This window comes from Portunus trituberculatus, chromosome 28 (genome assembly GCF_017591435.1).
Source record: "Portunus trituberculatus isolate SZX2019 chromosome 28, ASM1759143v1, whole genome shotgun sequence".
Classification (NCBI taxonomy): Eukaryota; Metazoa; Arthropoda; class Malacostraca; order Decapoda; family Portunidae; genus Portunus; species Portunus trituberculatus.
In genome coordinates this window covers 4,244,996-4,270,799 of record NC_059282.1, presented here as the reverse complement: position 1 = coordinate 4,270,799, position 25,804 = coordinate 4,244,996, and the positions used below count along the sequence as shown (strand labels likewise).

Genomic DNA, 25,804 nt, shown 5'->3' with positions numbered 1-25,804 from the left:
AGTTGGCATATTTTCCACAAACTGTCAATACATACTAACCCGAGTAGCAATTCTTATATGTAGTTGTAAGTCTGTAGAGGACAAAACCTGCTGTGTGATGACTTCATGAATAATTTCTCACAAACTGTCAAGCCATACCTAGTAAATTGTATACCTAATTAGTTAAAACCCCATCTAAGCTTCATAACTTAGTACTGTTCTAGCCTATAAGTAAGTAGGTTACAATGATAATTTGTTCTATAACTGAATATAGATATTGATTGTATAGGTACAGTAGAAGCTATATTGTAGACAGCTTTCATGGCTTAAGCTCTTACTTCAAGATGTCTCATTCTTCTGGTGTTGTAAGAATGAGTCATTTTTTCCCTCAATGAGTACAGGCAGTGAATGAAATGGATGTAGGTACAATACTAGCTATACTCTAGTCAGCTTTGATGGCTTTAGTTAACAGTTCAAGGTGTTTCTTTCTAGTTGTACAGGTTGAACCTCCTTAATCCGGTATTCTTTCATCCGGCAAAATCTTTGTTTGCCGGAACTTTTGAATTAGCCGGAGTAATTTGCCGGACCGCCGCTAGGACGCGTCGGCGCTGTACTGTGTTTGGAGCCCGGGCATTCTGAGTCAAATTTGGATCAGTACCACTGTGCCGCTCATTGCAAGCACCACCCCCCCAGGTGTATAAAATTTTTTTCTGTAATATTTGCCCCTAAACATGGCTTCCAAGCAACCAGGAAGTGATAGTGTTGTGTGTAAACCAAAGAAAAGCGGAAACATATGACAATATCAGTGCAACAGGAAGTGGACCTATTGAGGAAGCTAGATAAAGGTGTTTCAGTGCGGAGCCTATGCCAGCAGTACAACATTGGCTCATCAACCGTCTATGATATAAAAAAGCAGAAGAATCAACTTCTCAAGTTTTACAGTGAGTGTGAGAGCAAGAAGAACATGGAGGTTCGTAGAACACTTAAGGAGGGTAAAAGCAGTGATTTAGACAGTGCTCTCATACAGTGGTTTAAGCTTCGGTGCGCTGGTAACGTCCCTGTGTCCGGCGAGATGAAAATGACGCAGCCAAAAATTTTCCATGCTGAACTTAATTTACAACAACGTGTTTTTCTATATACTTCTGCATGTATAGTTTCATGTACAACTATCATATATCAAAATAATGTTACAGCTACACATGTATAATGCAGGGTAAGTATATAGAGAGTGTTTTGGGGACCACCTATAGTTTGGAATTTTCCATGGTCCGGCAAGTCTAAGGTCCGGTGGTTGCCGGATTTGGGAGGTTCAACCTGTATTGTTATCTTCCTTCCCTTGTAGTGGTAGACTACTGGACAGTGCAGTGGTGTAAGATATGTTGGTAGATAATGCAGTGTTATAGGATGTGATGATAGATAATGCAGTGGTAGAATAGTGATAGTCTTTGTAAATGAATTGAAGAAGCTAGTGCATAGTTAGCAGATGTGTTGTAGAATGGATAGGCTGGGATGCATTTACTGTAAGCTTCTTTACATAGTGCATAGTAGTAAACATAGTTCTCTTCATGGTATTGCTGTGACTATAGGACCTTGTGAAATGACTATTACTTTAAAACATCTTCATTTAAAATTATCTTTGTGGGGAAGACTTAATAACTAACTTTACCTGTTCTAACCTAATACTGACTTTCCTTTATTTAACTGCTACATGAACAACAATTTAAAAAAAACAACACTGTACTGTTTATTCTTTTACCACAACTATTACTGATGCTAAATACTTCCTGCAACTCATTTATTAATACATACACTCCACTACCTAGTAATATAATTACCACTATGTATACCATTACCTGTTCATCAACAACAGCAGCTCTAAATAACTCTGCATATGTCCTACAACTTTCCTTTATTTCTACATATACTCCAGTAAAAACTATATGAACAACATGCAAAACTAGCACTATAGCAACCATTATATATTACTTAATTTGTGCACTTTTTTCAAGAGCAATTATTTATGGTACATGCTTCCAATGTGCAGTACTGTTTTCCCCACAGGCCTTGGAGCTGCGAGACTCATCCTTCGAGGGGAAGCTGGGAGGAGGCAGCCCAGCCATCAGTGCCCCTGCTGATATGGGAGGAGGAGGGGGAGGAGGAGGAGGAGGAGGAGGTGGAGGAGGTATGATGATGGGATTAGGAGGTGTGAGTGGTAGAGTAGGAAGAGGAGGTGGTGCAGTAGTAGGAGGAGGAGGAGGTGTAGGAGGAGGTGTAGGAGGAACCCCCCCACCAGTACCCTACAGGACACCTCCCTCTAGTGTGCCTTCATCCTCCCCACCCTCCTTCCCTCGCGGCCCTCCACCAGCGATTCCTCCAAGGTCTCCCAAACCATCGCTCCAAAGCCAATCCTCGGTATCATCTACTCACTTTCCCACCACCACCACTACCACCACCACTACCTCCCAGCCCCTGCCCAGCCTCGCACATGCCCAGACTTCCCGAAATGGTGCCACGACTGGGCGGTTTTCATCCACCAGCTCCCAAAGTTAGTGAAATTTTGGGTGGATGTATCATGTTTTGCTTCTCTCCCCTCTCCCTGCCTCCCCTGAGTTTGTCCCTATACCTGCAGACTGACCCAGTTTGACCCTCCTGTAGATGTTGTGGTACCTTGACCTCTCGTTCACTCTCTTGTCTCTTTCTGTCTCTCCTCGGATTGGTGTTCCATGAAGGGACTGGTCTGCTTTTCTTGCTGGTTTGTGTCTCCCTTGGTTCCTTCGTCTCTCTGTGTGTGTGTTTGTGTGTTTGTGTGTGTGTGTTTTTGTGTGTTTGTGTGTGTGTGTCTCGTGGTCCTTCCCTACAGTCTGTTTAATATGTCTATTTAATGTCTTCTGTAGTTGTGTGGTTCTTGATGTTTGTGTTCCTTTTTCTTGTCTTTTTGTTTTTCCACCAGTGTTGTTGTTGTTATTACTACTATAGCAACAGCAGCTATGACAATTACTACTACTTCTTGCCTGTCAGACTGAGAAACTCCTACCACTCTGTCACTCTGTTTTGGCAAGAGTGAATTTTTTTGAGTCCATCATCTGTCATCTACTTCCTCACTGTCTCCTTAATTGTTAGTGAGAGATGTAGTTCAAAATATTATTTGTGAATGTACTCTTTGAAAATATTTGATGTCATTACTTATATATGTTTTTTGTTATATGATTGTCTTCGAGAATTTTATTGCATTCAATGTTTTTGTCAGATGTATATTATTTTAAAGTTTTTGTGTCCTTTTTCACTGTTTATTTCCCTCCTACTTTTGTTGTTGAGCATACATATTTTAGTTTCTTTTCCTTCATTTAAATAAGTGTATACTGAGGCACTCTCTTGTACACTGGCACCTCTTATACACTGTGGCACTTCCTTCACCCAGGTGGCAGTGTAGTGGGTGCCAATGGGAGCGGTTTCCGTGGCAGCAACGTGAGTCTCGGGTATGGTGACGAGAGTGCCGTGGTGATGGGAGGCATGGGCGGCCGCAGACCAAGTAGCGCCAGCAGTGCCGGGGCGCGCTCCCCCACCATGACCTCCTCCTCCTCCAGGGACTTCCTCTCTAATGTCAGTTCTGAATTGAACGACTTTGCCCAGCAAACGACGAGTCTGTTCAGTGATATCTTTGGTAAGTATGAGGGATAGTAACTGGTGTTTTCTTCTTTTTAGGATGCTGTCAAGTTGTGAGGGTAGTGATGAAGGCAGTTTATTCAGAATTATTTATTTTTTTATGAAAATTGTCTTAGGTTTCTGTACATACAAAAGTTTAGATAATTTTGTGAAAGTTTTTTTTCCCGTATGACTATATATACTACTGCATGGACTTTTCAGATAGAATAGTCAGTGTGTTTTGTTGCTTAAGTGTGCATAACTCTATTTCTGTAAATGCTACTAAGTGTTTTTTTTGCACTTTGAGTTGTGCTTTTATGCAATCTTTACTAATTACAGTTTAGAGGTGAAAGTTTGCACCAAACAAAACTTTTACTTAAGTAACAATAAATGAAAATGCTTAAGTACTAGTAGATTATATGTTCTTTTTCATTTCTTTTTTTTTTATAAACATGTATTATATATATATATATAACTAAAACATTTTTGGAAGGGCAGTTTTTTTTCTGATAATGTTGTGGTTTTCACTCCTCTTTTCACATCATATGTTTGTATACTACTAACTTGTTGACAAAAGATAATTTTGTGTCACTTTTCAACATGAGTTTCTAGTTTTGTGTACAGTGTCATGGCACATAAGAGTGTTACTGTAGTAGGTAGCTCTGGCAAGTACAGTAGTAGTGTGTAGTGTCTGTCACGCCGGCAACTTTGTAACACGAGGCATCAAAAAACTTTTAGTGGAGAATGGCCATGGGTTGGGTGTCCCGCTGTCCCCCACGCCCAGCCTCAGGAGACTCAGCCGTTCTCAGTTTCGTGAGTTTCGTTGACTGTGTGTCGGGTTCTGGGAAGGTGGGGCTTTTCCTCTCTTCCTCTCCTGCTGTTTTGTTTCCAAGGTTTTGCTTCTCAGCATTTTTACCTAAGCCTTTTAGCTGTCCAGACAACCGAGGCTAATGGTGGGTGGTGGATGAGGATGGAAGGTGTGATGAGAACAAAAAATGAAAGATGCTTTAACCTCTTACTTAGTTGAGTGATCTAAATCTCATGGTAAGGTCAATCATAGAAAAGCTTGCTAAATGTGTTCTTGGATAACCTTTGACTTCCAAGCATTACTCTGTGCTACTGCTGTGGCTGTTTGACTTCAGCGTTTGGGGATCGTTCTGCTTCAGTAATATCAACTAAGTGACCATAACGTTCTCGCTGTCATTTCCTGCATGGCTTGTTTTGTGTGGCACGGTTTGCATGTGTGTACTCTACTACCTATCTTTGTACTTTTTTGGTCAGAGGACTGACTGTTTTTTGCCTATTGATAAAGATGTGAAGCTGTAGGATCTTGATAGCTCTTAGTATTGTCAATTCAAAGTCTGATAATTAATGTTTATTGTGATTCATAAGTCTAGCTCACTGTCTTTGTAATTATTTCACTTAAAGTAAGAATTTATTGATATAGGATTATTTTAAAAGCACTTCTTCAAGCTACTTACATAGTTAATATCATTTGATAATATTGTGATTTAATTCATATCCATTAGATTTATATTCATTGTAGAGTACCATATCAATTCAATATAAAGTAGAAATAAGAGCAATAAGAGTGAAGAAATGTAGGAGTGGTGTGGGTGTGTGTGTATGTGTGTGTGGCTCATGATGGACGCAGAGCAAACCTGTTGGCTGGCAGGTGCTCGGGGGCCCGGGAGCCGCAGTGTGAGCCCCTCCAGCCTGGGGGTGGGCAGCGTCAGGAGCAGGGAGAGGGCGCAGCCTTTTGGACCCTTCCCCAAAGGTAGGCACTCCACTACACCACCACCACCACTAAGACTACCAACACTTCTACTGCCACTGTGAAGTCTACCTACCACTACTACCACTATGCACCAAAATTAATAAAGAAAATAAACAAACAAATGATATAAAACCAGCAATACTGTCACCACCAACACCACTGCTGCCACTGTGAAGGCCACCCACCACTACCATCATGCACCACTGATGGCAACACCACACCAGGTAGCCACTACCCACACCACCTCACCACAGGACCTCCAACTACCTCCATGCACTCTACTTGGATGTCTGGTACCCATCACCACACACACACACACACACACACACACACACACACACACACACACACACACACACACACACACACACACACACACACACACACACACACACACACACACACACACACACACACACACACACACACACACACACACACACACACACACACCATCACTGCCAATACTGTGGTGCTACAATTTTCACTCATGTGGTGTTTGAACAAGTGGACTGACCTATTTCATTGTATATAGCAGTCAAAAGGTTTAAGAGAGTAGCAAAAATAGTGTGTGTGTGTGTGTGTGTGTGTGTGTGTGTGTGTGTAATTCACTGATTGATCTGCTGAAGTCTCTGACGAGACAGCCAGACGTTACCCTACGGAACGAGCTCAGAGCTCATTATTTCCGATCTTGGGATAGGCCTGAGACCAGGCACACACTACACACCGGGACAACAAGGTCACAACTCCTCGATTTACATCCCGTACCTACTCACTGCTAGGTGAAGAGGGGCTACACGTGAAAGGAGACACACCCAAATATCTCCACCCTTCCGGTGTGTGTGTGTGTGTGTGTGTGTGGTATCTTTGTATGTATTATAACATCTGGAGGTAGAATTGTGGAATTTTGTTCCAGGAAGTGATTAGTGATAGATGAGGTTGCTAATTCTTTTTATGTGACATGACTGGAGATTGTATGATGAAGTGAGTGAGAAAGATAGTCAGTGAAGCAATGTCATGTTGTTTGATAAGTAACAATAATAAAATAATGAAACATTCCTGAAGGTTCATCTCAAATGTCTGAAGGGAGAGGAAGAATGGATTAATACTAATACATGCACCGATAGTTTTGGTTTCGTATAAGGATTACAAAAGGGATTACCGCATTGAAAAATCTTAAATATAGGATGTATGTGAATGTAAATACTTTTATACGATATACACCTCCAAAATACATGTTTTATTAATAGTTTGAAAAGCTATTATGTTATGGACATGAGTAGTGCGTGGTGATTTCATTGTATGTTTGGCATATGATCTTTGGGATGAAGTTTTGATTCCAGAACTTAGATTTCAATCTTTTATGAGAGTAGTACTGTGTCATGTTGTTGTGGTTTCATATGGTATAAAGAGACTTTTTGTTTTTGGGACTGAGATGCGTTGATAAAAGGACTTAGTTGTCGGTCATTCATGAGAGAGTTTTGTCATATTACTCCAGTTTAATGTGATAGAAAGTGGTTCTAAATTAGGTCTTCTGGGTTTGAATTGTCTGAATAATTGAATCCGTACTGAAAAAAATGTACATCTATCTTGTATCACATTATTGCAGTTTGATGTGGTATAAAGAGGTTTTGAAGTTTGAATTAAGTTTTCTTTGGTAAAACTGTTCGAGTAAATAGATAAAACTGAAAAGAAAAATATTAGTGTGGATGATTAATGATGTAATTGTAAATTGAAGAAGCTTTTGGTTGAATTTTCTGGAGTAATACGGTTTGGACAGATGCATCAGGACTGTGGAAAAGAAAAAAAACAGTGTATGGAAGATAATTTAATAGAAAGAAAAGCAAAGGGAAAAAATTGTACATCTATTATTTCATACTTTATCAAGATACAATTTTGCAACAAGTGTATTTTCTTTCTTTTTATGTGTTAATGAATGGATGTATTTCTTGAGAGTGGATGCTAATGCTTACTTAATCAACTACATCATTTCCTCTGCATTACTAATTATTGTTTTTTTAAAGGTTCATCTTGCTTCTGGTATTCAGGTGTACTTTTAGTTGAGAGTGCATTATATCTTGCAGGGTCAGTAAAGGTGCTGGTATGTTTTCATTTTCTTATCTTATTTCTGTCACTGCTGCATTGGGTTTGGAGTGATCTAGTCTTGTCTCTGCTGTGCTCCTCCAGCCAACATTTCCTGTACATTTAGTGCCGTTGCATTCCCTGTTGCTGCATTCATCTGTAATTCATATATACATTTAGCATTGACACTTCCAACACATAGGATCATATGAAGACCATTGACCAACTGTTTTTGGGGTCTGTGAGGTTAGGTTAGGATGGGACAGGATATACTGTCTAATCTATTGTAGTCTTGTGTATCCTATTCTATCCTAATCTATTCTGACATCTTAACCTAACTTGTATTAATCTACCTTATGTTGTCATGTTTTTTCCTAATCTATCCACTTCAACTTATTAAATGCTAGCTTACCCTATCTTATTCTGTCCCAACTTCCTTATCATATCATAACATAGTCTATCATATCATTCCTTCATGCTTCAACTTTGTCTTATTGTAACTTAACCTAACCTGTCATATCCTGACCTGATCTATATTGTCACATCTCACCATATTCTGACCTAACCTAACCTAGGCTAACCTAACCTAACCTGTCCTAACATTACCGATACTCTCACAACCTAACTTCAACTTGTTACATCTGACTTTATCCTATCATACCCTAACCTAACTTAACCTTTCCTAAACTAATGTAAATCCCCACAAGAATAACTGAATAACTGATCTTCATATGACCTCAAACACCTACACTTTTCCAGGGTTTGATATCAAGTGTTTGGTTTGCATGAAAGTTACCAATTATATTCTGGCTAATTCAGTAAAATATATATGATGTACCAGGCCATTTAATTCTGTATATATTAGGTTACACTTTTATTTGTAGTTAGAGAAATTTTGAAATCTTCAGTACCTTTTTTTTCCTCTTTGAAATGTGCAGAATAGATTTTAATGTATGACACTCATTTGAGTCTGCATATGGATATTAGGTTACACACTTGTAGTTAGAAAAAGAGATTTGACGGGTTGCATTTTTCTCTTCTTTCAGATATGCCATTTAGATTTTAATGTATGATAATCAAACAATCATTTAAATCTTTACGTATTAATAATTAGGGAAAAAATTGAAATCTACGGGTTCATTTCTGTGCTTAGAATGTGTGGTATTTCATATATAAGGCTGTGAATAATGAAAGCCATCAGTGGAAAGAGAGGAAAGTATTGACTCACTGAGCACTCTGCAGGTCGGAAGGGTCTGGTGGAGAAGTCGTCTCTGATCCGTCACTCGGTCTCTGCACAGCGCCGGGCAGAACTCAACAAGATTGCAACGATGGAACAGCGCACCACTTCAGCCTCAGAGAACCAGGCCTTCCTTAAAGATGTGAGTTGGCCAGTTACTGTATGTTCTTTAGATCTTGTCCCACATTCTCTTCCAGTTGCTTCCAAATATTTCCCTATTACTGTGTGGAGGTAGATGATAACTGAGTGTTACTGGTGTATTGCTAACAGTGAGGCATCAGATACAGATGTGATAGACAGGTGCTTGAGTGTTGGTGTGTTGCCTGGCAGGTGCTGACTCAGGTAATTGAGGGCGAAGGCATTGGATGGCTTAAGTTGAATCGTGTCCGCAAGTTGATGGAGGATGAGAGTTACAGGATGCTGGTTGTTTCTGGGCTCAACCGCACCCTGGAACGTAAGATTGGACCAGATGATCATATCAGTGAAGTGGTGAGTGAACCTAACCAAACCTAATCTATGTAACTGTTTTAGAAATATTGATGACAAGTAAATTAACATTACAGTATTTCCACCCCGTGCATTTTTTTTTTGTCTAGTGTAATGCTAAAATCATAAATCCAATCCTCTCTGCTTAAGAATTTATATTTTTTCTCATGTTTAGCCATCTTTAATGCAAGAGTTAACCATTTTTATCAATCTTTCTTCGATTTTCGTGATCCTTCTTCATATTCCAGTGCATCAAGAAGCCGGTGTGGAAGGGAATGCTGAAGCTGATCAATGCAGTGGTGGCTGGGCTGGAGGTGACTTACAACACCTTTGGGGGTGGCGGCACTTCCTCGGCTCTTCAGGCCCTGGAGATCTCCCACACACACTACTGGAGCCGAGACCTCAATGACCCACATGTGCTGGAGATGTCAGGGGGAGGGTCGTCAGCTCTGTCTCAGGTGGGTGCTTTTTTTTTTTTATCTATATTTCAACATTTCATTCTTCATTCTTTAATCTTGCAATTGTATGACATTACTAAACTTAGTGGTGTATCAGTAGTTAATAAGTGCTGACTCAAGTTGGTTCATTCTTCCTTCCAGTCTTCCAGTCCCTTGGGCAGCCTGGAGAACCTCAGGTCACCAGGCAGCCCTAGAAGCTCCCCCCTGCCCCCACACTCCCCACAGCCTCCCTATGATGGTTCAGATTGCTCCAGGAAATCCTCCCAGTCAGGTGAGACAAGCCGTCGTTAAAGTTAGCTCTCTAGAAAAGGTATTTGTTGTTCTGATAGAATAACATGACTAGAAAATGAATTTCCTACGCTTAAGAAGTGTACATGTTTGCCTAACATGCACTCACAGACACAGCTCTTCCTGTCCTCTTATTTGAACAACATGACAAGAGAATGAGTGATAGAATAGGAAAAGGATAGAGAATTTTATGAACTAATATTTCAAAATTCTTTAGAACTACTCATGTTTACCATAACCTTTCATGACCCGACAGACAGTCCCTTCCTCTCCTCTGGGCCGCGAGTGGTGCATGACCCACTGAGGTCCCCAGAAGGCGAGGGTCCTGAGACAGCTACTTCAGACGTCCTGCGAGACCTCCTGGTGCAGAAGAGACATGTCCTTCTCTCCAAACTTCAGTCCCAGGTGACAGCTTATACCTGAAGAATTTTGCCGTGTGGAAAATTGTATTATTTATTCAGAAACTCTTGTTGTCTGTTCTTCCTTCATGTTTCTTTGTACTCATTCATCTCATCTTTGTTCTATTCCTGCAGGACTCAGAGGCTGGGGACACACTTCAGGGGTCTGAGGGGCCTCCTTCCTGTGGCGCCAGTGATACTGGGTCTATCATCACCAACCCGGCCTTTCAGCGCCAGCGTCACTCTCACCAGTCCTTTCGCTCTACTGTATCTGATTCTGAGATAGAGCAAGGCAATGTGAGTGAATGCAGACACTGTTTTGCTGAGATAGAGCAGGGTAATATGAGTGAATGATATTTTTATTGTGTAGAAAATGGTTAAAAATCAGTTTTTGATGTCTTGTTCATTTCAAGGAAAGATTGAAATATGGTAGGCAGTGCCTTTTTTTATCCTCCTCCTTGTTTCTCCTTCAGTTTCCTCGCAGCTCCAAGAGAACCTCCAGCATGTGGTCCAGCAAGTCGTCTCTATCCACTGGCTTCAGGTACCATGCTGGCAACATGATTCCAACCTCCACTACTCCCTCTCCTGACTCGGGCCGAACGTATCTATTTGAAGGTAGGTAGCTGTGACCCATTTAGCTTCTCCTTTTTTACAAGTGTAATGGTATATTGCAACACTTTTTTTCTGTATCTACTGGTATGTATATTATTTTGTATGTGTAGCTTTTCTTTGTACTTTTCCATGTTATGTTAAGTTTTAGGGATATGCATACGTGATAGTATTTTTAATCTTTTCATTTCATGTCTTTCTTTACACTTTCCTGCAGGTCTCATTGGCAAGGATCGCTCTCCACTGTGGGATCAGATGCAGTTTTGGGAGGACTGTTTCCTGGATGCTGTGGCACAGGAGAGGGACATGGTGGGGATGGACCAGGGACCCAGTGAGATGATGGAGAGGTAAGAACTTTGGGAGTCACTTGTGAGGGTCTTGGCTATTTGTGTGTGTGTGTGTGTGTGTGTGTGTGTGTGTGTGTGTGTGTGTGTGTGTGTGTGTGTGTGTGTGTGTGTGCGTGTGTGTGTGCTTCACTGTTTGATCTGTTGCAGTCTCTGAGGAGACAGCTAGACGTTACCCTACGGAACGAGCTCAGAGCTCATTATTTCCGATCTTTGGATAGGCCTGAGACCAGGCACACACCACACACCGGGACAACAAGGTCACAACTCCTCGATTTACATCCCGTACCTACTCACTGCTAGGTGAACAGGGGCTACACGTGAAAGGAGACACACCCAAATATCTCCACCCAGCCGGGGAATCGAACCCCGGTCCTCTGGCTTGTGGAGCCAGCGTTCTTACCACTGAGCTACCGGGTGTGTGTGTGTGTGTGTGTGTGTGTGTGTGTGTGTGTGTGTGTGTGTGTGTGTGTGTGTGTGTGTGTGTGTAGTTGTATTTACTGAGTTGTGACGTAACCCATCATATTCTGTTCTATCCTGACTTATCATAATCTACTTTGCTTTAATTGTCTTTACCTAGTTATAGCAACCTAACATTCTCTTCTACCCTGATCTACCCCAATCTACTTTATTTCAACGAACTCAAATCATAACCACTGCAGAATAGGTACAAACACTTTCACTCACTCACTCACTCACTAAACACCTCACGTAACATCTTAAAGTTAAAGTGAATCTGAACAAAGGCAAATTACTCATTCATTTACTCATTCACTCACTACACCTACCTCCTCTTTACTAAACTCATCATCTCTCATCGCATCTCAAGGTACAACAGCCTGAGTGAGTCCGAGAGGAAGCGTCTGGAGCACGAGGAAGACCGGCTGCTGTCCACAATGCTGTATAACATGGTGGCCTTTATGGTGATGGTGAACATTCGCAAGGAGGACATCAAAAGGAAAATCAGGCGTCTGCTGGGCAAGTCTCATATCGGTCTTGTCTACAGCCAGGAAGTGAATGAATTGCTGGATCAGATTAATAACTTGGTGAGTCAATCTGTTGGTGCTTTTGCTGGTATTAGATGTTTTGTTTTGGCTTTGGACGGATTAATTCTTTTTGATTGTTATTTAGTACATCTTTCCTTACTTATTGATCCCTATTCAGATATCTTCACTTGTTGTATATCCATCTCTGATCTTTAAACTGGGTAGAAATTGCAAAATCTTAAATTCAAAGTGTCCTGGTTTTCTATCTTAGTAGTAGCAACAGTGATACTAATCAAAGTACTATTTTTGTATGTGATTCTAATCTTGTATCGTAGTAATACATTTCAATTTTGGTACTTTCAGTGTATTTGTTTTTGTTTTCATTATATTAGTAATCTCCATGTAGTTATTTTGTGGTTCATGTGTGATTTCTAACTTATTTTATTGAAATGTTAACCTCACTTTCCTTCCAGCACGGGAATGACATTGACCTGCGGCCTCTTGGGTCACGACAGATGCACCGGCAAAGCTTCACGGTTCACTCAGGCACAGACGCATCAGGTCAGTGTGGCAGAAGTGACCTTCAGTTTCCTGTTGCTCTATATATTAAGTTAAGTGGAAAAAAAAAAAAATAATGCAAAAAATAGTAATAGAACACCACAAAATAGTCCAAAACACTCCAAAACTGTAATGAGATCCTTATTACACCTTTCTCTTACTTTCTCTAAGTACGTCATAATTCTTGAAAAGATTCTATTACATCATTCTGCCCTGAAACTCTTATAGCATACTCAAAAAAATCCCCTTAAAGACACTCATGATATCTTTCTCTTTTCTAATCCATAGGTGACTTGTTGTTTCTGGAGGTGAGGGACGATGGCCTCATTCTGCGCTCTGTCAGTGGCATCATTGTGGAGCGCTGGTGGTTTGAGCGTCTGGTGAACATGACGTACTCTCCTAAAAACAAGGTGCTCTGTCTGTGGCGGCGTAACGGAGGCCAGACGCAGCTGCACAAATACTACACAAAAAAAGTAATTCTGGGTGTATATTGTCAATTGCCAAAGTCCAAAGTAAGAGACAGTGGAGGAATAGTAGAAGTAGAAGGAATGAGAAACAAAATTAATGGCTTTCAGAAGCAAGATCTGAATTGGCATATGTTTAGATGCAGCTGCACAAATAATACTACATAAAAAAAAGTAATTTTGGACGTATTTTGTCAATTACCACTGTCCAAAATAGCAGACAGTGAAGGGATCTTAAAAGTAGAAGTAATAAGACACAATATAAGGAAGGGAATGCAGAACAAGATATGAATATGTAAAAATAGGAAGGATTTTTGGAGTAAGATATGAATAAACATGCTTTTATTATAATCTAACTGAGCTTACCCTCCTTATTGTAATGTGATAGAAGGAAAGCGTGGACTTGCAAACTGAACCTAGTAATATGATAGACTTGTAATGTTGCAATATGATGGCGGGTAAATACTGTATAGTAAACTGAATCTAATCTTATTATAACTTTGATATTGGTAAATACTGGCTTGTAAAATTAACTTATTCTCCTTGTGATAATTTTGATATAGGAAAACACTGGCTTGTAAACATAAGGTAATATTTTTAAAGTGTGATGGAGATGAATACCATGTTGTAATGTTTCAGTGCAAGGACCTGTACTACTGCATCAAGGAGGCCATGGAGCGAGCAGCGGCGCGGGGTGTGGGGGCCCTGCCTGGCGTGGAGCTGGGCGGGGAATTCCCAGTGCAGGACATGAAGACCAGCGAGGGGGGACTGCTGCAGGTGTGCATGGAGGGCGTGGGTCTGCTGTTCGCCACCAGCAAGGTACGGGTGTGTCGGGTGTGGGAAAGCCTCCTGGCACCTCTCCCGGTGTCGTAGTTGGAATTCTCGTCACCTCTCTTTGTTGACTGCCTCTCTCTCTCGCTCCTCTCTCTCATTTTGGATCATGTTTGGGCTCTACTATTTTATATATCTTGCTTGGCTGTTGTGCTCCGGGGCTTCCAAGGTTGGTCTCAAACACACCACATTCACAGCCCATGCCGGGAGCCCCAGGGAGGGAGTCTGGCCCCGCTCCCAGACCCACAAGGCAGCCCACTCATTCATTGATCAGTAGCCATGTCTGGTCTGTGTAGGTAGTGGTGAGGGACACTGCACATTCTATGCCTCATGATGAGTCAGGGTGTATTTGTCATCATTCTATGTGCATGCAGTGTCATCTCGGACAAGTTACCCTCTCATTCATTAGGGACACCACACTTAATTCTACTCAATATCATCGTGTTAGATCGAGAGACAGACACACTCTCTCCGCCTGCTGTCTGCAGTGATGATGGATAGCAAACAGTGCTTTTCTAGAGGCACAGATGTGTTTGGCAGCTCTCATTTCATACTGTGATTGCCTCATATTAGTTTGTCAGGAGTGAATTCAAGTTTATACGAGTGTAGCTAAGACATGGGTGAGGTAGGGTGTATAGGGCATAATATCTTGTCTTATGTAGCATTATCTATGGTTATAATCTGAGTTTTTTTACTTGTATGGTTATTAGGAATCTCAGACTGACAGAGCTGAGTACAGCCCATGTTTGTGAATTATATTTTTATCTCCAAGAAGTTAAATAACCTTTGAGTTTTGTTTCCATGTTCATCTCTTTCTCTCTCTCTCTGTACTGAGACACATGCATAACATATCATATGAGTGTAGTGGAGCAGGGTGACTGATTGGTTGGGTCAGATTAGTGCCAAGGCTGTACAAGACCAGCACTCAGCAATGCTCTTAACTAATAGACAGTGTGTGAGGAGGAGTGGTGCGTCAGTCTGTGCTGCCACCACCACCACACTCACCACTGCTGCTCCTGGTTGTTGATTGGCCATGTTAAGCTTCCCCACCCCAGTAACAGGGCCTCATAATCCCAGTAACAGGGCCCCACACTTCATTCCAGTAACAGGAATTTAGGCCTCCCTTCACCTCCAGTAACCAGGACACATTGTTATCTGGGTCTCTTCTATTCCAGTAAGAGGGCCTCACACATTCACCCTGATAATAGTGTGCCTCATATCACCCCAGTAGCAAGGAACACACATATCTAGACACATCACCTGAGTAACACATTGCTACCAGGGCTTCTTGTACTCTAGTAACAAGTCCCCACAATACCCAGTACCCACACATTGCCCCAGTAATCAGGGAATACACTAAAGGCCTCTATCCCCAGTAAAAAGGGGGACAAACAGATACAACCTCATATATTTCACCAGTATCCCAGTAGTAGGGATAGACTCACACTTGTCAGTTGATTTGAGAAGTCACTGGAGTACTGGGAATACTGGTTGTCATGTTTGTAACTAATTTCACAGGCTGTGTTGTGAGGAATACTGCATTGTGGGTTGTTGTGAAGTGATGATGTGACAGTTTCCCCTTTCAGCACCTTGGACGAAGGCTGCTGATTCTAAATATTCCATGTTCCTTATCACACATGCTTAGAATAACATCAGTCATTGCTTTTAAAATTAATTGGTGGTGTTCATTTGCTACTACATGATTTCTTTCAGTCACATTCTGCCTAGATGGTTTTAGGATGTACCTTTTTCTTACATAGGAATGTTCTTTGTAGTTTCAATTCATGTTTCTTGCTGAGTTAGAGTAAATATTTTTAATCATTACATTTCAATTGTGAATGATGTGAATGAGTCATGGAAGTCATACTATCATACCAATCGCTATTTTACATTTTAAAAGCATGTGATCAAAATTTCTTGGATTAGTTTGAACTGGTGATAAAAACTAGTCATACATGTTTTACTATTAACACCTTAGGCTTCCTACACTTACAACTTCAGACACTTGTGAAGTGAAGGCTCCACACATCAACATTTCCTACATTGTTAGTACATTTATATAATTTTATATAAATACATGAGTTAGTATGAGTAGAATCATAGCTACATTCTGTAAGTTTTCAACTTAAAATAATATTAAATGAAGGCTACATGATAAAAATTTCTTGTATTGTTAGTATCTTGTAATGAATAGAGTTTAGAAATATGTTTTTTGCAATTAGAGTGACTAGAATCATATCAGTAATTTGTAAGTATAGCACTAGACATCAAAATTTTTTGTATTGTTAGTGATATGATAGATAAATAGAACATGTTTTATTTTTAGAACTACAAGAACCATAACTACATTATATAGAGCTTTAAACATCAAAATATCTTGCATTGTTAGTCATATTGTCTGTAAATAGTCCATGCTGTATTATTAGAACTACTAGAACCACAACTACTATTTATTAGGCTTTGGACAGCATAGTTTTGATGTGGTGATGTGAAGCAAGCTGTGGTTAGCATTTCATTAGTTCTAGCAGAATAACACTGTATAATACCATTGCTTTACAGTGCTGCAGTGTCACCTAAGTTTACTAGAAAGAGTAGACAGTATGTGAAGGGTAGCAACAGTCACCCTCCATAGCACTTACTAGTTAGATTCACACACTCTATCATTTGTCAATATACTTAGTCAGTAATTCACACACACATCATTCATACTCTTAGCCCATTTGGTTCCTGGTAGAAAGGTATGTGTATCACTGGTCTTAGTACAGAGGACTTGGATGGAAATAGAAAGAGTGGGGATTGAAACATTATACATTTTCGTACTTTCTCATGCCTCTTTTAATGATCACTGTTGAATGAGGCACTTGAAAAGAGAGCTATGTCATACACAATGCAGATAGACTTTAGGTGAAAATAGAATATGTACTGTACTGCTAGTATTAGGTCACATTATTCTGATCTTATATAGACTTCACTCTGTTGCCATGATAGGAAGATGTAATGGATTAACGTGTCATCATATTCCCATCACACTTGACTTGACCAGATCTCCCATTTTCTCACAGGATAGGAAGATGTAATGGATTAGAGAAAATCAAGTTGTTAGGATTGGTTGGTCAAGACAGGAAGGTTTGTTGGGTCAGAGAGAGTCAGGTCATCATGTGATCACCTCATCCTCCATTTACACTCAGCTGGACCAGACCTCCCATTTCTCCAAACAGACATTCTTTCCCCTCACTGGTGAATGCACACACTTCCTCCCCTTGCTCAGTGTGTTCTGCACTTGGCTATTGAGGGACCATCCTGAGAGAGAGAGAAAGATACACAGGCTGTTCAAAGTGTAGGGTTTCACACCACTACTACCACTTAGTTATATATTTATACTATATAGACAATTTTTCTCTTAAGAGCATTGAAGTGCTGTGTACGTATATATTTTGTAGAACTTTATGAATATATATATATATATATATATATATATATATATATATATATATATATATATATATATATATATATATATATATATATATATATATATATATATATATATATATATATATATATATATATATATATATATATATATATATATATATATATATATATATATATATATATATATATATATATATATATATATATATATATATATATATATATATATATATATATATATATATATATATACGATATTATTTTTTCCTCAAGTACTCTTCACATATTTTTGATGGAATACTCTCCTTTTTCAAGTGTCAGCCATGTTGTTTTTCATGACCAACCCTATTCGTTGGAATGATCTGCTTTGTGATTTTTGTGTAGTGGGCCGTGCGTTGTGTTGGGTCTCTGGTTTGCCGCGTCAGTCTTAACTTCCGCTCTCTCCTGCATGACTCCCCCGCCTAGCGTCCGTTCTCCTGTGGGACCAGCCAGTCTCCCCTCAGTCAACACGTCTAACTCCCACCACCACCACTGCCACCACCACCGCCACCACCTCCACCACCACCTCCACTACCACCTCTACTTCTACCACCACCACACCACCACTACCACACAGCACCACCTCATCTCTTCACTCACAGGTGGCTGCTGCTGCTGCTGCTGCCGTGCCGTCGCTGCCGCTGCCGAGAGGATGCCGGCAGCCTGTCCATCATCCATCCATCCTTCCATTCATCCATGCATAGACACGGCCATCCCATACACAGCTGTCCGTCACCCACATCTTGTAGTCCTTCCTCTCTCCGTAACACTGGATTGTCTTTAGTTACAATCATTTCTTAAAGCAGAGGGAACTTTGGAGATGGTCCTTGGTAATCACGGAGAGTCCCCTTACTAGATGTAGTGCTAAATCATTGTTAGTAGTTGCTAATGGCAGCAGCTGTAGTATATATATATATATATATATATATATATATATATATATATATATATATATATATATATATATATATATATATATATATATATATATATATATATGAAAAATTGCGCTGGCCCTTGTTAGTTATTAGTTTACTACTATATACACATTTTAGATCTATTATCATATCACCTTATTACATTAAGGAAAGTTTTACTACTCTTCTGGCGTGTCTGTCTCTGGACACTGCATATGCTCAAAAAGTTGTTTGTTTTTCATGGTGCCGTTTCTCACATTTTCTTTTGTTTTTCTTTTTTGTATCCCTGCTCGCCGTCTTCATCATGAAAGGATTTCGAGGTGAATATGGAAGGAGATACTGGACTGGTGTAGTGGCTGTAGTTGTGACTAGTGGTTCTGTTTTGTTTACTTACCTTACCACACGTGTCCTCACTCCTTTCCCATCTTACTTACACCCAGCAGTCTGTCTTCCCAGGGACACTTATACCACCCAAACTTTTCCTCCAAGTACCAGTGGTGACTACTCCAGGCCTTTATTTTTTGCTACTATACCTTTCAGTTCCCTGTAATATACTTTTATGTTTTTGTTTTTATGGCAAACCCAACCACCATTATTGACCAGCCCTGCAGTCATGTGTCTGGTCCACTCGCTGCCACATTTCGGCATGCCTCAGCCAACTAGCACAATAATAATAAGCAGTCTGAATTCTCACAGCCAGGCAGCACTAGGAAACCTTTGACATTAGAGCCAATCAGCAATATCAGCACTGGAAAGTTTGTTGTCAATTTCTTAGCCAATCAAAGCACCAGGACTATAATTGTTCCAACCAATCAGATCTTCCCAGTCTGCACACACACAAGAGTCCCTATTTTTATTTGACCATCTCTGAAGTATTCCTTGTTTGGTTCTGTTGGTTGAGTTGAAAGTACTACTACTACTACTGAGTCTAGTTTGTAGTGATTGATTGGTGCGTGTGAACCTTGATGATATGTTTGCTTTTTGTAATGCTCACACACACACACACACACACACACACACACACACACACACACACACACACACACACACACACACACACACACACACACACACACACACACACACACACACACACACACACACACACACACACACACACACACACACACACACACACACACACACACACACACACACACACACACACACACACACACACACACACACACACACACACACACACACACACACACACACACACACACACACACACACACACACACACACACACACACACACACACACACACACACACACTGATTCAAGCAATTCTTTTATTTGAGTATTTGTTAAAAGTTTCAATCTCTTATCAACCAAGTTCACACTCCACTTGTTAATTGGTTTCTGCCTTTTTTGTTGTTTCTTATTATTAGTAAGGTTATGAATGGGCATCATATTTTCTTGCTCTTTCTCTTTTCTTGCTCCATCTTTCAAAAAAAAAGTCCACTTTCAAAACAATATAAAAAAAGTATTGTTATTTTAACCTTTAAAGAAAGTTTTGATAAAAAATAAGAAGGCTCACTTCATATTATTATAATTTTATCAACACTTTTTTTTATGAGGAATAGACTAAAGCTTGTTTTTATTCAATTACACCACTATTTGTTTAGTTTTGGAAGAATATTATATACAACTAACAAGTCAAAGAAGAAGATTGTTGGGATGACAGATATGATAAGTCAATAACAACTAACTCACTAATATTCTCCTGAGTACTGACTTGAGAACACGAACGCTGAGTTAACTAATACATCAGGCTGTCAGGACAAAACTTTTAACAACCGGATTCAAGATACCTTTACTCCTCTGCAAAATCCCTGAAACCCCCCTTTTTCTTTCTTCTTATTCTGCATTTGTTCTTATTTCTCTTTGCATGCCCCACTTCTGTCTGTGTTTTGATCAAGAACAGACACTTGTGCAGAAGGATGTGACAGGGGATGGAGAGGAAGCGAGTAGTAACAGTAGTATCAGTGAGTCTGACTTATACAGGAAGCAATCAGATCCTAACTCTTTACTGCCCTCGCTGGCACACAAGAGCTTTACTGTGAGTCAATGTAATGCCAGAGTAGCTTGAGAGATCTTGTGTATTTGAAAGAGAAGAAGCTTAAGCCTTCCACCAGCTGCCTCCCTCTCCATTCCCTACAGTTAAGGTGCCACGCTCAGCTCTGGTTCATGTCACTTAAGAAATGTTTGTGTCTTTGATCACTATGAGTCATGTTGTTTTGGAAATGCTGACTGTGACACTGCCAACACACTTACTTACTTATTCACTTAAAAAGCTACTTACTTAAATAAGCCATTCATGGTATTTTTTTGTTTTTCTCTTTAAAAGATTGTCAATTAGTTGGGTGCTGTGATGTCATTCATGTTTGTATATATTTTTTATCTGTGTTTTTTTCTCATTAGTAAAATTTATTGCCTTTAACTTGCTGTGGCCTTGAACTTCTCTGACTCTTTGGCAATCTTTGTTTGTTCCGTCACTTGAGGTTTGGCCTAACTTTGTTTCTAAGCCAATATATATTTACCATTACCTCGATCCTTTAGTAGACAACCCTTACTGTGACTTGAACCTTTTGATTACGTAAACTCAGCACCATATTTGCCAGAGAATAGCACTGCTCTCTGTCCCTGTAGTTGTTTGATGTACCAAGATTCAGAGACTTGAGAATCCATACCAAACCCGATGTTAGTGTTGGACTAAATTTATACAGTGTTGCCCCTCATCTTATACCTCCTCCTTGGCTCTCTGTGCTTCTTCTGCAGATAATGACATAGCTAAGCTTGACAGTTAAAGTAATACTGAGATAAGATGACATGTAAAGTAGTAGGGTTATACAGATTGCCAATAGACTCTGTTTCAAAGATGACTACCCGCACTGGGCTGTGCTGCACGGCCCACAAAGGCAAGGACAGTGCTTAAGATTCCCCAATGTTGCTCTCTTTCAGTTCTTTGTGAGACTTGACCACATCAGGAGATGCTTCACTCAGAAAGGAGGAATATTTGTGCTGGAGGAGTACAGTAAGTACACCAAAGTACCAACAGTAGTCATGGAAATCTTCCTTCTAAACATAAACTGAAATGCATAGAAGAGTCTAACTTTTCTTTACATAGATTTAAACACATAAAGTATTTCTTCCACATCAATATTGAAATATTCAACACTTAGAGATTGCTGAAATAAAACTTACCAGATATTTCAGAGAGAGAAAATATAATCCATTCTTATTTTCATTTACATTAAAAATAATACTTAACAATAAATGGTAAGTGATTAATGAAAAAAAAACTTGCCATATACTTGAGAAAGAAAGTAGATGAACTTATTCTTAGATATTTACAAGTTGATGAGGTTTTCTTTGTGATTTACCTTAGTAGATAAATGTTTCATGAACATCACTGGTCATTGTCTCAGAGCAGAAATATGAATAAAGGAAGGGCTCTACAGTTCCTTCTGAAATGAAGATACAGAGAAGGACTGCACTCTTCTTGCTAATATAATGATGATATTAGAAATTAAATTGGCAAATTGTAAAGAACTATGAATTCATCTCAAACTTCCCTTTTTCTTCAGATCCAAAGACTCGACAAGTGATTCAACGCAAATACAAGTCAGCAATGGTTAGTGGTGCTCTCTCTCTCTCTCTCTCTCTCTCTCTCTCTCTCTCTCTCTCTCTCTCTCTCTCTCTCTCTCTCTCTCTCTCTCTCTCTCTCTCTCTCTCTCTCTCTCTCTCTCTCTCTCTCTCTCTCTCTCTCTCTCTCTCTCTCTCTCTCTCTCTCTCTCTCTCTCTCTCTCTCTCTCTCTCTCTCTCTCTCTCTCTCTCTCTCTCTCTCTCTCTCTCTCTCTCTCTCTCTCTCTCTCTCTCTCTCTCTCTCTCTCTCTCTCTCATTTGTATTATGAAGGGAAGATTAGCATAAGTATAGAACCTGATTGATTGCACATCATATAGAGAATAATCATATAATTTTCTCATCATATAGTGCCTCATAAATACCAGTTATGTAATCAATCCCCCACTATATAGAGAAAAATAAACATTAGTAGATTACACACCAAATAGAGGATATAGTTTCTTATCTAATAGAGCAACATACGTACTGCATTTAATCAATTCCACACCACATAGAGAAACCAAATCTTGTCTCCGTCAGGCCGACCAAATCTGCTATGCTGTGTTGTGTGTGTTCTCCTACGTGGCTGCTGGCAGTGAACAGAAGAAGATGGAGGTTGCCGCTGCTGCTGCTGCTGCAGCCGCTCACCGGAAACACTGACATACCTCCAAGTAGGGTGTAGGGGAAGCTGCTATTTAGTGGAGGCTCTGGTCTGACTTGTAATCAAATGAGGGGTTCACACTAACAGCATGTGAATGTTACTAATAGCTGCTGCTGTATGTTGCAAGACTCAGATGCAAAGAAAAAGGTTGTGCTTCATATTATACAATGATCAAAAGACAATGGACATGCATGCCTCATACTATATACCCACTAACCTACTACTACTACTACTACTACTACTACTACTACTACTACTGTGTACTGCAAGACTCAACAGTACTGGAAAGATCATGTTTCATTTTATACGATGATCAAAAGACAAATTTTAGTACAGTTGAGTATACAACTCTGTATTGCAAAACTTAGTGCCAGGAAAGATCATACTTTGTATTATGCAGTAAACAAAGTGCAATAAATGACAGTACTCTGAGCATGCAACTCAATACTAGTGGTGTAATACAAGATTAATGGCTATGAATCTTGATAAGATTATGAAAGATGCAATGAGTCATGCATATCATGGCATCACAATTCCTTTCAAGGCTGTATGGGGAGATCTAACAACATTCTTCAGTTTAGTCTGTGCCTCTTGTTAATACTGTATGTAATAAAATTTTTCTCTCCCAATAACATCTGTAAGACATTGAACTCAGAATGATAACATCTATTGTGGCAACACCTGCTTATATCAAGAGAAGATTAAAGAAGCAGTAGGAGATTCAGATCACCAGATACAAGAAAAGTAAACCATGTTGATGTCTGTGCAATATAAGGGCAGAGTGGAGACAGTAAAGAAGGTTAAAGCTACTAATAGCTATATGCAAGGACAATTAACCTCAATAATGTCTGTTTAACTCAAGCATGTTAGAGCATAGGTAAGAAAGATAACTAACTTGACAAGCTGTTTTGAATAGTGTGGCATAAAGTTTACTACTAAAGAACATATGCAAGGATAAGTAACCTCAATAATGTCTTTAACTCAAGTATTGTAGAATTGAGGTTAAGATAATTACCTGAGAAGCAGTTTTGTCTATGGAATGAAGTTTGCTACTGAAGACTAGAGTACTAATATGCTTGGAGTAGTGAAGTATCAGACATCATAGAGGGAAGGAAAAATGTGTATCTTGTACTGTAAAGAAACTCCTTTGGATGGCAAACGTCAGTAAGTCACAATAAATATGGATGAAGAATTGTAGGTTTAAACTTTGCCATTGAATATGATATTAAGTAAAAAAAGAAATAGTTATAGATAGAAAGCAGACAAATGAGAGAGGAATGAGAAGAAGGACAAGTCATAGAAGATAGAAATAAGGAAGTGTAGGTCTAAATTTCACCCTGAAGTATAGAATAAGTAAAGTAAAGACAGATAGGAGTGGAAAACAGACAAGTGGATAGGTGATTAAGATGAAGGGCAAGTCACAAGGGAAGAAGAAAGAGGTTGAAGTATTTCTTATAACTATCCCCTCAAGTAACCTGCAAAATAGACAACATAGAAATAGTATCCTAGGTTGAGGAAGAGAAGCAGAAAGTATGCAAGTGACCGAGGATTAGTAGCAAAAAATATTAATGTTTCTCTGTAAAAAGATACTCGTGTAAAAGTACTGTCCTTTGCATTAATTCCTTTAGGTGATGTAAGCAAGATAGTAAAGGAAATTAATAAGGGAATGCAAAATAAGTATTGCAGTAAAATAATAAAACCTTGATAAAAAGAAAAAGTTTGATGAATGAAAAAAAAAAAACCTATTTATTTCTAATACACATTCCGCGACTAACTTTAACTGTGACGAAGCTAATGTGGTGAATTATGATCATTATTCCCTAGACACTGGTATGATGCTGGTGCTATCTATCATCTGTAGTATTAACAGTGTAGCATACTTAATAATTTTTAAATGAGAGAGAAATAAAAAGAGACAATGTTGTAAATGTACGACATACATGCAGTGTAAATTATTGTACATTGTGTAGATATTTTGCATATTGTTATTGTGTGTATGTATGTATGTACGTATGTAGGTATGTCTGTGTGTATCTTGTTGATTGATGGCTTGGGTTATCTCTTGGTGTTACTAGTGACCAGTGCCTACCACACAGTAATAAAATAATCCTATACTTGTAGATCACTTCTGTAAGACATGACACACTCTTTCTCTCTACCAGGTGTTTGTTTGTAGAGTTGCAATCATCCTGTCATCCTATACATTCCTCCCTTCCTTCATCCTAGAGTGATTCATCCAATCCACATCCCCAGTTTTCTTGCAATATACATAAGGCATATGTTTGCATCACAAAAAGGTATTGTTATATTTTCCAAGCTTTGCAGGAACATTTAAAGCTCTAAAAGGGAAAGATCTCTAGATTTGATTGAAGTTTCGTGTATTGAGTGATGCAGGTGTATCTTTGCATCAACATAATAAGATATTGTTATGTTTTCTAAAATTTTCCTAGAATGTTTAGGTTTCATCATTAAATTTCTCATTGTTCTGAAAAGGAAACATGTTCATATGTGATAGAAGATTATGGGTCACTGTTTAAATCGGAAGTAATTGGCTTTCATGCATTTTTAGATCTAAATTCAATTGTGTTAGATTTCCTCAGAAGTCAGGTGGCAAGAAATGGTGAAGTTCTAGAAATGTATATAGCAAAAAGTTATTAGCTTTCATATATTTTTGAAACTAATTACAAGAATATGAGTGTTCCTTAGGAGTACCTAGGTGTTTCTGTGAGGAGTTGGTTAAGTGACAATTAGTTGTTAAATTTTAAAGAGATTATAATCATAAATAATTGGCAACAGAAGTGATGGAGCTCTGGAGACTATAACCATGCATTCTTGTGCTGCAACAAAATAAAAGATGCCTACAGTAGCTGGAAGTGATATATTTGTGTCTGAAAACATGTTACCCAATAATTCACACACGTACACACTTTGTCCCTGCGATACTCAGTACACTTGAGTGTTCACTCACTTCCTCCTTGCGAT

General features: G+C 39.3%; 1 protein-coding gene across 20 annotated transcripts in view; it reads left to right on the top strand.

Annotated features, from left to right (window-relative positions):
* Positions 1–25,309, top strand: part of LOC123510358 (MAP kinase-activating death domain protein-like) — a 66,790-nt gene extending 41,481 nt beyond the window's left edge. For 15 of the 20 annotated variants that reach the window (XM_045265435.1, XM_045265438.1, XM_045265434.1 and 12 more), the window contains 20 exons: positions 2,041–2,161; positions 3,398–3,640; positions 4,360–4,434; positions 5,297–5,398; positions 8,723–8,859; positions 9,048–9,206; positions 9,452–9,661; positions 9,803–9,932; positions 10,206–10,354; positions 10,483–10,644; positions 10,821–10,962; positions 11,174–11,303; positions 12,130–12,346; positions 12,760–12,847; positions 13,133–13,317; positions 13,948–14,127; positions 18,842–18,850; positions 21,498–21,570; positions 22,124–22,170; positions 22,702–25,309. In XM_045265435.1, the coding sequence (XP_045121370.1) occupies positions 2,041–2,161; positions 3,398–3,640; positions 4,360–4,434; positions 5,297–5,398; positions 8,723–8,859; positions 9,048–9,206; positions 9,452–9,661; positions 9,803–9,932; positions 10,206–10,354; positions 10,483–10,644; positions 10,821–10,962; positions 11,174–11,303; positions 12,130–12,346; positions 12,760–12,847; positions 13,133–13,317; positions 13,948–14,127; positions 18,842–18,850; positions 21,498–21,570; positions 22,124–22,170; positions 22,702–22,821 (2,679 nt within the window). In that variant the 3' untranslated portion in view covers positions 22,822–25,309. The remainder of the gene's footprint in view (positions 1–2,040; positions 2,162–3,397; positions 3,641–4,359; positions 4,435–5,296; positions 5,399–8,722; positions 8,860–9,047; positions 9,207–9,451; positions 9,662–9,802; positions 9,933–10,205; positions 10,355–10,482; positions 10,645–10,820; positions 10,963–11,173; positions 11,304–12,129; positions 12,347–12,759; positions 12,848–13,132; positions 13,318–13,947; positions 14,128–18,841; positions 18,851–21,497; positions 21,571–22,123; positions 22,171–22,701) is intronic. The other 5 variants (XM_045265446.1, XM_045265442.1, XM_045265437.1 and 2 more) reach the window with 5 other exon arrangements.
* Positions 25,310–25,804: the final 495 nt, after the last annotated feature.